The 15,573-nt window shown below is 44.1% G+C and overlaps 1 protein-coding gene across 1 annotated transcript in view; it reads left to right on the top strand.

Moving 5' to 3' along the window:
* Positions 1-10,491: 10,491 nt before the first annotated feature.
* Positions 10,492-15,573, top strand: part of Prss12 (serine protease 12) — a 54,764-nt gene continuing 49,682 nt past the window's right edge. Inside the window, exon 1 of the mRNA XM_051185559.1 lies at positions 10,492-11,103. Within this exon, the coding sequence (XP_051041516.1) occupies positions 10,626-11,103 (478 nt within the window). The 5' untranslated portion in view covers positions 10,492-10,625. The remainder of the gene's footprint in view (positions 11,104-15,573) is intronic.

Here is a 15,573-nt window from a genome sequence, read left to right as displayed (position 1 = left end):
TTTTTTCCTTCTTGAAATAAGAAATATATAACTTATATTTTGTCTTACAAGAGTTCATAGATAGACTTTGGGTTTTTAAAGAGAGATCGGATTTTCTAATTGTTGAAACTTTAAAAAGACCGTGACACTTTCAGAAGTTGGACTGTGTCACATAATGCGATATTAATATTAACATGAGATCTTGGCAAAACAAGAAAGGAACGGCTGTGGTTTAGTAGTAATGTGTTGTGTGTTAAGCTGACAAGGTGTCGATTGTGCTGTTAGTTTTTGTCCACTTGATAAAAGTGAGGAGGAGGAAACCTCATTCGAGGAATGGTCCCTATTAGACTGGCCGGTAGGTATGTCTGTGTGGCATTGTGTTCTGTTTGTTCCTCCTTCCCTTATCCCTCCCTCCCTCCCTCTTTCTCTCCTTCCCTTCCTCTCACCACACACACACACACACACACACACACACACACACACAATGCAGCCCTGCTGGCCTGAAACTCAATATGTCAAACAGACTGGCCTTGAACTAATAGAGATCCTCCTGCCTCTGCCTCCTGAGTGCTGAAATTAAAGGCATGCACTGACATACACAAGCAGTTTCTTGATTAATAATAGATGAGTGGGCAGGCCACTGTGGGCGGTGCCCTGCCTGGGCAGGAGGCCCTGGGTTGTGTAAGAAAGCAGGTTGAGAAAGGCATAGAAGACAAACTAATCAGCAGCTTTCTCCTTGGTTCTGCTTCAATACTTGCCTCTAGGTTCCTACCCTTAGGTCTTGCCCTAACTTTCCTCAGGGATGGACTATTACCTGAACGTGTAAGTTCAACTTAACCCTTTCCTCTCTTAAGTTGCTTTTGGTCATGGTGTTTATTGCAGCAACAAAAACTAAACTAGAACACACAGGAAGGTCTGAGACACTAGGGAAGATAAACAAAAAGCTTGTAGATGTAACAGGAGATGGAGCTCTGGGCCATACAACAGAAAAGTAAGAAACTGAGGAAAATTGAGAAAGTCAGTATATTAGTCAGGATTCTCCAGAGTCACAGAACTCTATGGTGGTAGTGTGTGTGTGTGTGTGTGTGTGTGTGTGTGTGTGTGTGTGTGTGTGTGTGTGCGTGTATGTGTGTATTTATTGGACTTACAGGCTGCAGTCCAGCTAAATTCAACAATGGCTGACTATAAACAAAAATCTAGTAGTTTCTCTGTCCTACGAGACTGGGTGTCTCAACTGGTCTTCTGTATATATTGGATTCTCAAAATAGGCTCCAATGCCAGAGAAGGAAGGGTAAACAGACCAAAAACCAAAAGCTTCCTTCCTTCTACTATGTCCTTATATAGTCTTCCAGCAGAGGGTATAGCCCAGATTAAATGTACATCTTCCTGTCTCAAGAGTTTAACTAAAGGTGCGTGTCTTCCTAACTCAACATTCCTGACTATATATGGCTTTAGCCACTTCAAACCAATCTGAAAATCTCTCACAGGTGTGCCCTTCATTTTTGGGTTATAGTTCATTTCAGATATAGTTGACAACCAAGAAGACCCATCACACCAAGGAAAAGTAGGAGAAACTTCAGAGAACTGGGAGAATTTTCCAAGTGAGCAAAAGGCCATTGAACTTCCTTGGTGTATGAGTTTTAATGGTATATGACAGAAACTAGACAAAGACTAAAGTAATGTCTGTTGAGATGTTTCTTTGAGCTATCATGGGCTGAGCCAATGGAGGGCCCTGAATATCACCCCCTCAATTCAACTAGGGAGATGACTGCATGATATTTATGTGCTGAATCCCAGTTAGAGGTGGTTGAAATCCCCCATCTGTGCATCCCTGACTCTGGTTTTGTTAGTCTTGACTATCAGCTAGACATAATTAACTGCTGGCTGCTGCCACTGTCATCAGCCTTGTATGTGTCCCAATTACTGCTAACTATGCATGAATGACAGTTCCTTCACATTATGAAAACTTGAACTAGCAATTATTTGTCACGCTGGAGCCTGTAATGGAACCTAGCATTTAGTATTAAATCACCTGCTCAGTCTCAGTTGTGTGATCCAGGGACATAACAGCATCATGTGCCAAGTTCTGTCTTGGTTGATCAAATTTCATCCTTCCAACGACCATCTGATACCAAAGACCATTGTGTCATATGCAGAAGCCTTTTATATTGAGTAGAAATTTCCAAGGTTTTCAAAACTAAGGCTAATCTAAGGTTATATCATACTTATATTGTACAACTTGGCTGCAAATAACACCATTGGGTCTGAAAACTGTGCCAAGGTTTAGTTAGACAGTGAGGGATACATCCTTCACAATGTGCTTTTTTCTTAACCCAGAGAAGAAAAAATCCTTTCTGATTTCATCTTTACTAGCAAATTTTGTTTCTAGTTCTTATAACAGTGTTATGCATATATAAGCCCTTGACATATTGGGAACTTTTATTTGGGGAAAGGTACAGAGAATCAAGAATGAGGACCGCAGGGGTTTAGGCTGCGAAAGGGTTGTGAGGTAAACTATGGAGAATGGTTTGTTTTGCAGAGTAAGTATTAGTTTAATTAAAAATGATTTTGACCATCTCACTCAATTAAAGCACAGCTGTCTTTCTTTATTTTTGCCTTTGCTACTGCTCTACTACAGATAACTTTTAAAAGGGTGACATCTTCCTTAAGCAAATTCCTGCTCTCTGGGGACCATTCAGAGAGGGTTGAAATCTCCCACTTGCATTATTTCTTTCTGTCATTGTGTAAATGTTTACAGTTTCAGACAGGGTGACACATTAAGTTTTATCAGGCAACTGTTAACCTATCTAGTTGTCCACTCTCCTCCCTGAGGATTTTAACTGTGTAGTCCCAGCTGTCCCGGAGGGAGCTCCATAGTATTCTATCAAGAGCCTAGACACCTGATTTCATGGATAAAACCTTTTGTTTTATTGTAGCTGGACAAACAAGAGACCAAATCTGCTAATAAAACAAAGCAAGAGATACAATCATGGGTAAGTGAAGATGCTTGAAGCTTGCCCTCTGTTTAAAGAGATTAGCTGACAATGTATACATAAGGTATTTAGCATTTGGAAAACTCTAGTGTCATACTATTAATACCATATAAATTTTTTATTATCCTTTTCTTTTGTGCTGGGGTCTTAAACTATAGTCCAGGCTTACCAGTATTTACCATGTTGCCCAGGCTGCCCTCAAATCCATAGCAATCCTGTTGGCTCAGCCTCCCCAGGACTGGGATTACAGACACAAGGCACAACCTCTGGCTAAACATAGTATCTTCTTTCTATAAGATTTATTTTTATGTTTGTACTTGTATATGCATTTGTATGCAGATGTGAGTGCGCCACGGTGAGTGTGTGTGTGTATGTGTGTGTGTGTGTGTGTATATGTGTGTGTGTGTGAGAGAGAGAGAGAGAGAGCGTTGCATGCATGTCTATGTGTCTGCGTGCAATGGCCTGTCTGTGAAGGTCACAGGACAACCTTGGGTCTTGGTCCTCATATTTCATCTTCTTGGAGACAGGGTCTTTTATTTCTTTGCTGACTGCCATGTGCTCTAAGCCTGTGAGCTTCCTGGGGAGAGGCATCTCCTGTCTTTGCAACCCATGTTACCATAGGAGAGCCTGAACATAACAGACACATGCGATTCCCTTCAACTGTTTGTGGTTCTGGAGATTTGTACTCAGGCAGACACTTTCCTCACTGAGCCCACCCCTCAGACCCTAACTATGGCACCTTTTGTTTTAAAGTAATAGAATATTTTGCTACTTCTGTGAGAATTTCATACATGTGTTCAGTGTATTTTGATCATATTCACTCTCCACTCCCCTAAGACCCATCTGCCCAACCTCCAACACCCCCTTCCAAATTGCATGACCTTATTTTTCAATAACACTCTGAGTCCAATTTGTGCTGACCATATAGTCCTCAGTATGGGGCCACACTGGAGCCTGGTCAAGCTAACAGGGGCCACGCCCTTTAAAAAAAAAAAAAAAAAGGTGCCTTTCTCTTCCCAAGCAGCCATCAACTGTCAGGAGCTCCCCTCTGTGCTGGAATGCTGACAAGCGGGCTTGAGTTAGTGCATGTAACCACTTGTGCACAAGACACTGTTCCCCCTAGGTCCTCCCTGACCTCTGTGTCTGATAATCTTTCCACTCCCTCTTCTGTGATGCCCCGAGCCTTGGGGTGAGGGGGTGTGATGTAGGCATACTATTTATGGCCCAGCACAGCTCAGACAGTCACTATCTGTGCTTTGACCTCTTGTGAGTTCCTATGTGAGCCTTCCCAGAAATCTCTGAAAAGAAAAATCCTTAGCAAGCTTCCGGAATAGAGTTTTTTTCCTCTTAAAAGAAATGTCAGGAGCAACAGTTTTCTCTTTTTCTGGACAGAGGGTCCATCTAGATATGATCTCCATTGTGTCATTTGAAAGTTACGCCAACATTAAGAGGCCAAGCAGCCGGAGAAATAAAAAGGAGCCAGATCCCAATAGCATATTCAGACATAAAGCAATAAATTTGAGGAAACTTAAAACTTCATCTTGTATGAGACCATGTAAGTCCTTTCAAAGACCTTGCTTTAAATACATTTTGAGTCCAAACTTATTTTGCTTGCAATCAAAAAACAATCCAGGCATCTGTAGATTGTTGTTACTATTACTATTATTTGTATTTTGGAGACAGAATCTCAGGTAGCCCAGACTGACCTCAAGCTCACTCTGTAGCCATTGCTTGCTTGCCTTCTTGCTTTTATGCCCTGAATGCTGGAATTGCAGGTGTGTACTACTGCACCTAGCTGATTAAATAATGCATAAATTCCCAGCAAGGAAATAAAATGCCTATCATGTTGGCTGCTTATTTCTAACACTTTCTGTAGATATGACATCACTATACTGTAAATCATGAAGAGGATATCACTCTTTCACTGGAAGAACTCAGCTGACTCGAGAGCCAATCACTCTGGAATGAATGCTTCTTCCCACCAAGGAAGCTACAACAAGGTTAGCTCTGGGAGAGCAACACTATGGTTGTGAACTGAATAAGCATAGTGTACCATTCTATCATGCATTTTCTATTTCAAGAACAGAAGCTGGTGATGGGAAGTGTCACAGTTTGAGCACAGCTTTAAAGGATGTGAGGATTTTGTCAGGTTGACAAAGTTTTAGGTAATTTTGTGTCACCTAAATGTTATGCAATTGCAAAAAGTCAGCATAGCTATAGTACGGTATCTGTAATAAATGGCACTTCTTCCAATAAAATCTGTGCTTACCAAATGATTTGATTCTATGAGCTATGGGTTACTGAGGGCACTGACATGTTTGGGTTTAAGCAGAAGTGAGAGTCTAGCATATGTAGCATGGACCTGTAATTGCTACATCTCAGCCCAGCTGTATCTGGAGAGGTTGACTGATGCATGATCAGGAAGCCAGGGTCTCTAAATCCTGAGTTTCCCCTCTCCACCTCACCAGTTCCCAGGCAAATGTGAACTTTTACAGCTACTGAGCTGATCTCTGAAGTATCCTACCTCAGGAAAACAAGCAGGCCAAACAACCCATAGCCTCTCTTTCCTCCCTTCCCGTCAACCCATTCCTAACCTCAGCTTTATTTATGGTTCTGAAGATTTCAGAGATGAACAGAAAGAAAAAGACATTAAATCACACTGACTTATTTGTACCTCACACAGTAAATCCTCTCATGGGACCCAAGTGTGTGGAATAGCTAGTGTTTCTGCACCTTCCTGAAATTGGTCCTTGAGTATGGGAGAAGAGTGGGGGGCAAGAAGGAGCTGCCAGCATCCTCAGAAGGCCAACACACCAATAAACAATAGGGACTTGAGCCTTAGTTCACATAGGTCCATATAGACTGGACACTAGAACACAGCCATCACTTTCCATATCGACTCTCCTCCCACAGGACAGTGCTAGCAGAATCACAGCGAGATAAAATTGGCTTCGCCCTGGAGGCTACTCCTACCTCCCCAGAAGTCAATAATTTTCAGACACTGTAGACCTCCTGGAGAGGGAGTGAGCTGGCTTCCAAGTAGGAATTTGCCCATGTTTGGCTTTCAAGAAAGATGTAGAGGGCCAATTGTTGGAAGTTTGGGAAAGGATTCCTCCTGGGACTGGAAGTTGGTACCCTGTCCTTTTCAGTGCTGAGTTCTTGTAATTCCCAGACCACCAGCAAGCGTTTTGCCTGCTGTTTTTTCTGCCATCTCTTTACCTGCTCATGAGTGATCAGCTGATTTGCAACTGGAAGGCAGGGAGGTTTGAAACTGATCATTGTCCTTATGTAAACTCCTCAGGCATAACATTTTGATTGGACTGTACGGGCAAAACTGTTTTAAGGAAGGGAGATGATTCATTCAAACACCTTTCCCAGAGGTAACTTGTAAGGTCCCCTGGTATCCCCTTTCTACAGACAAGTAACTTTTGGATTAAAGAAGTGAGCTGAGGTGTCCAGTGTTCAGATATTAATGACTTCAGCCAGACTGAGCCCAGGTTTAAGTCCACAGTGAAAGTAACTTGTATTACTCCCCTATTTGTACATACAATTTGGTTAGCTTCAAGTGCACATTTACAGAATCAACATCTGTATAGAAATTATATGAAATTCCAATAAATCTTAAATGTAAACTCAAACTTAGAGATCGGTGTTATATCCTAGGGGAGGTTTTACCCTCTTGGAGGAGCAGGTGGGAGGCAGGGTAGGGAGGGGGTTGGGGGAATGGGAGGAGAGGAGGGAGGGTGAACTGGGATTGGAATGTAAAAACTAAATTTAAAAAATACACATAAAAGTCTGTGTTGTAAAATTCAACCTTAACAAGAAAATGGAGCTCAAATGACCCACGTGCACCGGGAACCCAGCGAAGCAGGCTGAGCCCTCTGCTTCCTCTTGAGCTTTCTGTTTAAAGCCAGCAGTGACCGGTACTGCTGTGCCAATCTTTGATCATCAGGTCACAGTGGCTTTAGGGAGAGCAAAGGAAACAGCAACTGGTAGAAGAGGCACAGACCCCCGTTACTAAACACTTCCTGACAACAGGGCCACTGCCCCCACCATACTATCAATCATTTGGGCCATTTCTTTATTATTTCAGTCTTTAATTAAGCATTAGAGTTCCACGGAGCTGTATTTTCACACCCCTGCAAGTCTGGTGATGCCTTTTAGTTTCAAATCTCCCAGAGCCCCAAGGCAGGCCCTGATATTGATTTCTTTTTAATATGGGTGAGTAATAACCACTGTTTTTCTAATACGCTTATTGCATTTGGGGTTGTAAAAAGTAAACAGTGCTTTTACACCATCTGTTTGAAAGCTGTTAGCTTTTGAAAATACAGGCACTATTTGAATTATAAATGGTCCTTATCCAGAAGTTACTTTAGACATTCACATTTGTAATTGTAAAAATAATATACTTACTGGCTGTGTTTCCAAATCAAATGATACAAACCCGTCTAGAAAAAAGAAAGAAAAAGAAAAAGAAAGATGTAAAATGATTCCATAAACCACCACGAAGCATAATGGTTACAGAAAAGTTACCCAGGAACCTGGAGAGGTGTGGATGTAGGTGTGTTCTTTGGCCCTGGGTACCACCCACTCTCTCTGCTATAGCAGAGATGCCTTTCTTCAGCTCCCTGGGGCTCTTATTATGATCCCGGTTCTCAGCCATAGTAACCTTTGAAATTAAGCAATTGAATTCTTGGGCCACAGATCAATGCGTTTACTGGATTGGGAGTGATAAAGGAATATTATGGGGGCCTGCTGTGGGGTTTCCAGTGTTGTGGTGGGGAGTATCTGTGAGAGGGCATAAGTGCTCAGAGGAATGGAAGGCAGAGAAAGAATGAACTATGAAATCCTGACAGAGTTGCTGTCTGCTCTCCTCTCTAGCTGTAAAATCTGAGACAGAGCGTGCCAGGAATCTGTGGAAGATGCAGTTAGGGTCTGGCCTTGTAGAGATGAAGGACTGGGATGCATTTCAGGAATGAGTTTGGGACTTAGAAGTCCCAGTTGTATGCATGTCTGTGGCAACAAGGATGGATGACAAAAGAGAGAGAAAACACTGGCAGGGGATAGCATAATATAAAAAGAACAGACTATTAAATCATACTTTGCTTGCAAAACAGAAAGCAAAACCCAAATTGAGGCCCCCAATCCATGCTCCAATTACACAAATGCCATTTTATTTTCTAAGAAAGGTGGGTTTTGAAAGCAAAGCTATGAAATCCAGATGTGAGTTTTCCTACATAACTCTACCCTGTGTGAGTCAGTTTTATAAAGTTAAACGTAAGAAAGGTGTTAGTTCCTCTTTGGGACAGGAAGCAGGAGGACTGGCCTGACTGCCCAAGGCTTTGTGCTGTGGAACTGACTTCCAACAATTTCTTACCTCTTTATCTCTGCATGCATGCTGAGTGTGTGTGTTCGCGCACGCGCGCGGATGTGTCTATGCATGTGTAATAGCCTGTATGTGGAGGTCAGCAGGCAACCTCAGACCTTCCTTCCACTATGTTTGAGACATGCTCTTTTGTCCCCCCTCCCCCATCTTGGTTAGCTAGCCCAGGAACTTTCAGGGATAATACCCCTGTTTCCACCCCGCCATCTGCCTCTGAATTTCAGATGGGCACTACCCTGTCCCCTCTCATGTGGGGATCCAAATTCACACCCTCAGGCTTATGGGGGCTGTGCAAGCACTGTATTCACAGAATCATCTCACTAGTTAACTTATTTCTCTTTGTCATTGTTTCCCTGTCTGCAAGGTGCATAAGAGATGTGTGGTGGTTGATTTATGTTTTTTTTTTTTTTTTTTTTTTTTTTTTTTTTTAGGAAGTGTGGTAACCATGGTTGTAGAAGTCATGGGGGAAGGAGAGGAGATTGAAGTCCAAGAAAGCCAGTCTGGAGGCTAAGACAGCATCTCCTGGGACATCAGGTACTGCCCAAATGGGAAGAGACAGCGGGGAAGCAAAAAGACTGGCCTGAACTACAACTGCTTTTAACCATGTCACAATTCTGTGACAGACTGGCTCTGTCAGCTCCTACCACAATAACCAAAGTGACAAACCCAGATATATATTGTCTAACTCTCTTTCACAAGTACAGTCTTACCAGACGGTGGTGGCTCATGCCTTTGAGGCAGACAGATCTCCATGCATTCAAGGCCAGCCTGTCCACAGAGTGATTTCCAGGATAGCCAGGGCTGTCTTGAGATTAAAAAACAAAAACACCCAAAACACACACACACACACACACACACACACACACACACACACACACACACCAATGACCCCCCAAACAAACAAACAAACAAAAACAAACACAAAACAAAAAACCAAAAACGAAGTACAGTCTTAACTATGTTTTTGGAGCCAGAAAAATATTAGTGGAAAAAAAAATCAAAACAATTAATTAAAAAACTTGAATAAAGTTTTTGACAAATGCGCTCATTCTTGAGTTCTTAATATTTACTTTACACAATAAAATGACTCACGAAATAGTAAATGAAACTGGATTCCTTAAAGCCAGGTGCAGGGATCCCAGCTAGTGACCTAAACCTAGGGTTTAACAATAGGCGTTTACATTTCCTTTAAGTTTTTCCTGAGACTGCATCACATTGCAGAACAGAGTTCCTTCATCGCAGAAACATGATCGTTCCCGAAAGCAAGCTTGTCATCTTCATCTCCTGCTTCCTGCTTCTTATTTAACTTCGTGGCATAGTCAAGAGCCAGCTAATTCTTAAAGTCCTAAACCAACAGGATTGGGAGTGGTACAGGGGGGAATGTTGGAAGGGGTGTACTGAAATACACAAAAACTATAAAATCGCAGAGTGGGGTTTGATTGAAGCTCGGCTAAAGAAATTCAGCTCTTGCCTGAGGCAGCAAACCAAGAGGCTTAACTCAAGCCCTGGCCCTGCAGGCAGGAGGCAGGTGGCACAGGGAAATAGCTTTTGTGGAGGATGGAGATTGGGATGGGTCCCTATAAAAACAGAACAACTGGTGTCCAGGGATCTGGTGGAAAGTGGGAGGCAGGAAGAAAGGCTCAAGCTCCTTTTGCTGGGTCTGCCCCGGCATTTCATTTCCGCCAATGTTCATTGGGACAAGGTGTTAAGCTTGGAGTCCTGCAGTTGTCCTTCAAGAACTGAGCTCAGTAAAGTGGTTTTAACACTCCTTTGTGGGCTTTGATAACTTCTCTCCTGAGGGTTGCCAAGGCAGAGAGGTGCATCTAATTCCATCCACATTTCTCCAGAGATTGCAAAACACAGGCAGGACGACCGAGAGTGGGAGGGACCGGTGCCAGGCGGGAGCCGCCAGACGGGGCTGTGGTGCGTGCCTGCTGGCACCGGCAGCCTAGACCGTCCCCCGCGTTGGCACCAAGAGTCAGCGGAGTTCGGTGCCGGCTCTGAGCCTCCGGCTGACAGCCGAGGGCGGGGTGGAGGTCGGGCTTAGGGCAAGAGTGCTCTTAGCCAGCGACAGAGTCTCCCCTGGAGCTCCAGCCTGTACTCCCAGGGCCGACCCTTCGGGTCCCGAGCGATCCTGCAGCCGCCCCCGAGGCCGGGACAGCAGGGCGGCGGCGCGAGCGTGGGAGGGGGCTCTAGGACTCTGCCGGCCCCGCCCCGCCCCCTCCGCGGGGACCCGGAGCCTAGCATGGACCACACTCGGCGCCACAGCCATGGCGCTCACCCGCTGCTTGCTGGCTGTGATTTTAGGGGTGCTGCCTTCAGTGGCCAGTGCTGATCCGGCTTTGCGCTCGCCCCTGCATCGCCCGCATACGTTCTCACCGCGTCCCCAACACGCGCACCCTCTTCCCAGCCCGTGGCGGCCACCGAGGACCCCGCGCTTCCCGCTCCCGCCACGGGTACCGGCTGCCCAGCGCCCTCAGGTCCTCACCGCCCGGCACACGCCCCCGAGGCTCCCACGAGGCTGCGGGGCAGGAGAGCTGTGGGGCAACACCACCGACCTCGGTGTCCGGTGTCTACACTGGGCAAAGGTGCCGCCCTTCTTGGAGCGGTCGCCTCCGGCTAGCTGGGCTGAGCTCCGAGGGCAGCCTCACAACTTCTGCTGGAGCCCGGATGGAGCGGGCAGACCTTGGTGTTTCTATCAGAATGCCCAAGGCAAAGTGGACTGGGGCTACTGCGATTGTAGGCAAGGTGAGTGGTGTCCCGGGAGAGTTTGCAGCTGGGGGCTGGCTCTGGGACAGTACTTGTGTAACTGGAGTCAGGGGGAAGAGGTTGCAGGGTTTGCACTGTGTGGTGGTGGTGGGGCTGGATAGCCACCTAACTAGTAAAGTGCATCCATTCCTAAGGTGTCAGTCAGCAAAGCGTGCAGTGCATTGCATCGTGTGACCATTGTCATGGGATAGCAGTTGTGAAGGCTGCTCAGCTCTAGCCACCCTGTGTGTGTGTGTGTGTGTGTGTGTGTGTGTGTGTGTGTGTTCAACCACACACACACTGGCAGAATTGTGCACGGTAGTGGGTGTTTGTATCAGCTGGTCTTGATAAAGCACTCTGTGTACAAAAGAAAAGAAAAACATACATTTGCAAGCCACTAGTTTGAGAAGGGGAAATATTAAATGTAAGATGAGTCCCAGCAAACTTTCTTACCTCTATAGAGCCAGATTTGGAAAACTTGTGAAATGTTTGCCTCAATGCCATTGTTGACTTTAAAGCATGACAAAATTCTCAGGCCAAAATACAAAGACAGTTATGTTCTCGTGCGCTGTATGGTAAATAACACCAGTCAGTGAAGAACAAAGGAAAGCAGGGGATAGAACAGGAACTGACTTAGTAACTAAGGAGGCAGCTAGAGTCAAATGAATGTTCTTAAGCTGTGCATGTCACTTAGGGTAACTGGAATTAAGAGTTAACTTCAGCAAAGAAGGTTACTAGCATATCAGGCTTGTGGTGGCAGATTAATAACTTGGATGCAAAAGCAATCAGCCTTTACACAGCATTTTACTCCGAATTGTGGGGGTTTGTGTTTAATATTGAGGTTTTAACTTTTCTCATACAACAAATGCACAAAAAACATTTGATTATCTCCTAGTAATACAAAACTTTTGGCTATTTTCAATGACACTCTGTGAAGGGAGTTTCATAAATTTCCCAAGTGTGTGCTTCCGGCCTTTGGAGGTAACCTTTCACAATGTCATTCCTTTCTCACTGACATTTTATTCATCTCTGCCACCAATTGGGTTAGCGCTCCAAGTTAAAGGAAAGTGATGCGAAGGTTAAGATCAATTATTCTTCATCTTGGAGAATGAAGTCATCGCTGCACTGGTGATTCATGGACAGAATGCCAATGTGGCTGTAAAAAATCGAGATGATGTCACACGAAGAGCCTGCTGTTACCTCATTTACTCTAAGATTGTTTTAACAAAGCCTTGTGTCTAGCAATCATAAGGCGACTTTTTATTATTATTCTTAGTCTTTTTAAATAGATAAGATAGAGACTTACTAGGAAATTAATAGGTAAGAAACAAAAGACTATTTTCCCTTTAAGTAAAAAAAGGGATTCAAAGTTAAAATATTGTGGTGATCTATTTCTTTTTTCAAACACACAAGTAACTTTCAGATTTATAGTCTTAGTGAAGAGAATAGCTTGTCTTTGAATTCCCTACCACCCCCCACTTTGGAGAGAAATTAAATTTTTTTTCAGTGCCTCTGGGTTCAAGGCTAGTGTTTAGCAGCCAAAATCTCAAATGTGGTCGTGTTTAGGTAACAAAATATAAGAGAGACAGAAGAAGCTATTTAAGATAAGCAACCGACACAAGAAAGAGATTGGCTATGTAAAACCCAAATCAGTCTTACAGGACCCAACCTTGATAACCGAAGCCTTGGGCTGTGTCACTCATTCCTGTAAGTCTGGCTAGCTATACTGCATGCTTCTGAGATGTCTGGTATGCTTTGAATCTTATGGTTTTCTTATCCCCACACATTTCAGTTAGCAGTTTGGGCAAGAATATCATAAGGCAATGAATGAAAGAATGTTGAATTGTTCTTTAGAAAACATTGGTGTTGTTCTTACCCAGCAATGTTGGGTAATACTCTTAACTGTTAGAGATTTGGGTTTTTCCATCAAAAGAAGAGCAGGTAATTTTTTTTTAAAGATTTCTTTGTTTATTTGTGTGTATTTATGCTGCATCTCTAAGTGTATGCACAAGTGGTGTGTGTGTGTGTGTGTGTGTGTGTGTGCGTGCGTGCGTGTGTGTTCATGTTTTCATCATTTAGAGCCCAGAAGAGGGCAAATAGACACCCTCCTCTATCACTCTCCCTAGTCCTTTGATGTGGGGGTCTCTTCCTGAGACCTCTTCTTGCCTCTGCCCTCCTCAGAGGATGTCCCAGTTGTTATGTGGGTGCTGGGATCCAAACTGTAGCCATCATGATTACATAGTCAGCACTCTTAGCTGCCCAGGCATCTCTCCAGCCCTAGGGAAAAAATATGTTTTTGAGTAAATTAATTAAAAGAATTTTTCAAGCTCTGGGCATGTATTCAGAATGACCTTGTCTATTTATTACAGCTAGGACTTATGGAACACTCACTTTTTGCTGGATGCTGAACTAAGAATCCTTTGCTTGTTTTGTTTTTCATAGTCATCCTTATAAAGGAGCCCCTACACTTTCCTGTTGGAAATCCTAAAGGAATATTGCTAGGAAAGCAGAAGAAAATATGATAGGATGTGCACATAGATGTGTACATTTTCATTTCACAATTCATTTTGCTCCCTGTCTTTATTTGTATGCAATGGAGAAATCTCTGTGCTATGTTGCAACTCTCACTCATTAGCTTGTGAGATAGTCTCAGGGCAGAAAGAAGGAAAAGGAATTATGTTTAGTGCAAGCATAAAGCACATTATTTCCAGTATCTTATGCTTTAAAGGTATTGTTTTCCTTTACAGAAAACTGGAGCAAAAGAAAAGACTAGTATATAGAAATGTGATCCTGCCTTTAAAGCTTAAACAGGGTAAGAGTAGAGTTTCGAGTCCCATACAGAGAAGAGAGGAAGTAAGGCCCTCCTCTGTGGTGCTGAAGGAACAGAGTGAGTATTTCAGGTGAGCAGGGTGTGGACAGTCCATTAGCTCGTGCTTTGGAGCAGGAAATGTGATGCCCTGGCTCTGGCTCCAAAAACCTTAGCATTAGTAATAAAACATCTTTCTGGGGTTTGGGATGCCTGAGTCAGTCCAGGGAGTTAGTTCTCACAGGGAACATTAAACTTTACCTGGCACAGTGTTTCAGCAGGTACAGCTATTGGCCATTGCGTCTGAGGGCCTGAGTTTGATGCCTGGGACTCACATGATGTAAGGAGGAAACTGACTCTTTCAGGTTGTGTTCCGACCTCCGCATACGCACCATGGAATATGCCCCTGTCTTGGTCACTGTTCTGTTGCTGTGAAGGAACACCATGGCTGAAGCAATTCTTATAAAAGAGAGCATTTAATTGCGGGTTTGCTCCCAGTTTCAGAGGTGAGCCCATTATCAGCATGGCAGGGAGCATGGAGGCAGGCTGACATAGTGCTGGAGAAGGAGCTGAGAGTTCTGCATCCTGATCTGTAGGCACATAGAGAGAATGATGAGAATGCGAGAGGAAGGGGAAGAGAGAGAGGGAGAGACAGAGAGAGATTGATGATTGATTCTGGGTTTGGCATTCTTCTGCCAACAATGTCATACCTCTTACTCTCTCTGATCCTTTCAAGTAGTGCCTGGTGACTAAGCATTCAAATATATGCGCCTATGGGGGACATTCTTATGTAAACCACCACACCTCAAAGCAAACAAACAGACAAACAAACTAAAAATTTACCTAGTGACTTGTTAAAATGCTTGGGCTTCTAGCCTCAGGGTCCTAAATGTCACCTCCAGATCAGGAATCGCATGGTGCCCTTCTAAGGTGAAATGACAGATGCTGTTTAGGTGACTCTTTCAAACCCCGAAAAAACCTATGTGAAAGCATCAGGGCCTTGCCAGAATGTGTAGTGAAGGTCTGTGATATTAGACATGCTGTGACTTTACCTTGCTAGGTCATAGCCTCAGAGCAGACATAAGATATGCCAACACTGGTTTCCTGTGTGGTCTTACAGAACAGCATCATTGGTATTTATTTTGCCTGTAAACAGCATAGTTGACCGGAACATCCATCTTCACTGAGTGGGAGCAAGAGGCCACTCTCATATTTCCACAGGCAGCTGACTGCATCCCTCCAACCATCCTTCGCAATGAGACAGTGCTTCCTGACTCACAGTGGCAATTATTTTTACAGTCTAGGTTGCCATGGCAGAAGGGGCAACTTGCTTGACTCTGTTCTGAGAATTCTCCTTCTTAACCAGCGTGAATTAGCCTCAGGTGGAAGACGTCTGCTGAGTGACACAGGCAGAACAAATGATCAAGGTTCAGAAGGAGTCTGTTAGTCAACTTCTCATCGCTGTGACAGAACGCCTGAGTTAACCAATGTGAAAGAGGGAAAGGCTTCTTCTTTCAGAGATTTCAGCCCATGGTCCATTTGGAACCATTGTTCTGAGATGTAGCCTCACAGCAGCGTGCTGATGGAGCACAGCTGCTCAGGGTTTGTCAGCCAAGAAGCACAGAGAAAGAATACGGGGCTGGGGTTCCAATTCCACTCCAAAT

The sequence above is a fragment of the Phodopus roborovskii genome, unplaced genomic scaffold, assembly GCF_943737965.1.
Source record: "Phodopus roborovskii unplaced genomic scaffold, PHOROB, whole genome shotgun sequence".
Classification (NCBI taxonomy): domain Eukaryota; kingdom Metazoa; phylum Chordata; class Mammalia; order Rodentia; family Cricetidae; genus Phodopus; species Phodopus roborovskii.
This window is presented reverse-complemented; position numbering and strand designations above follow the sequence as displayed.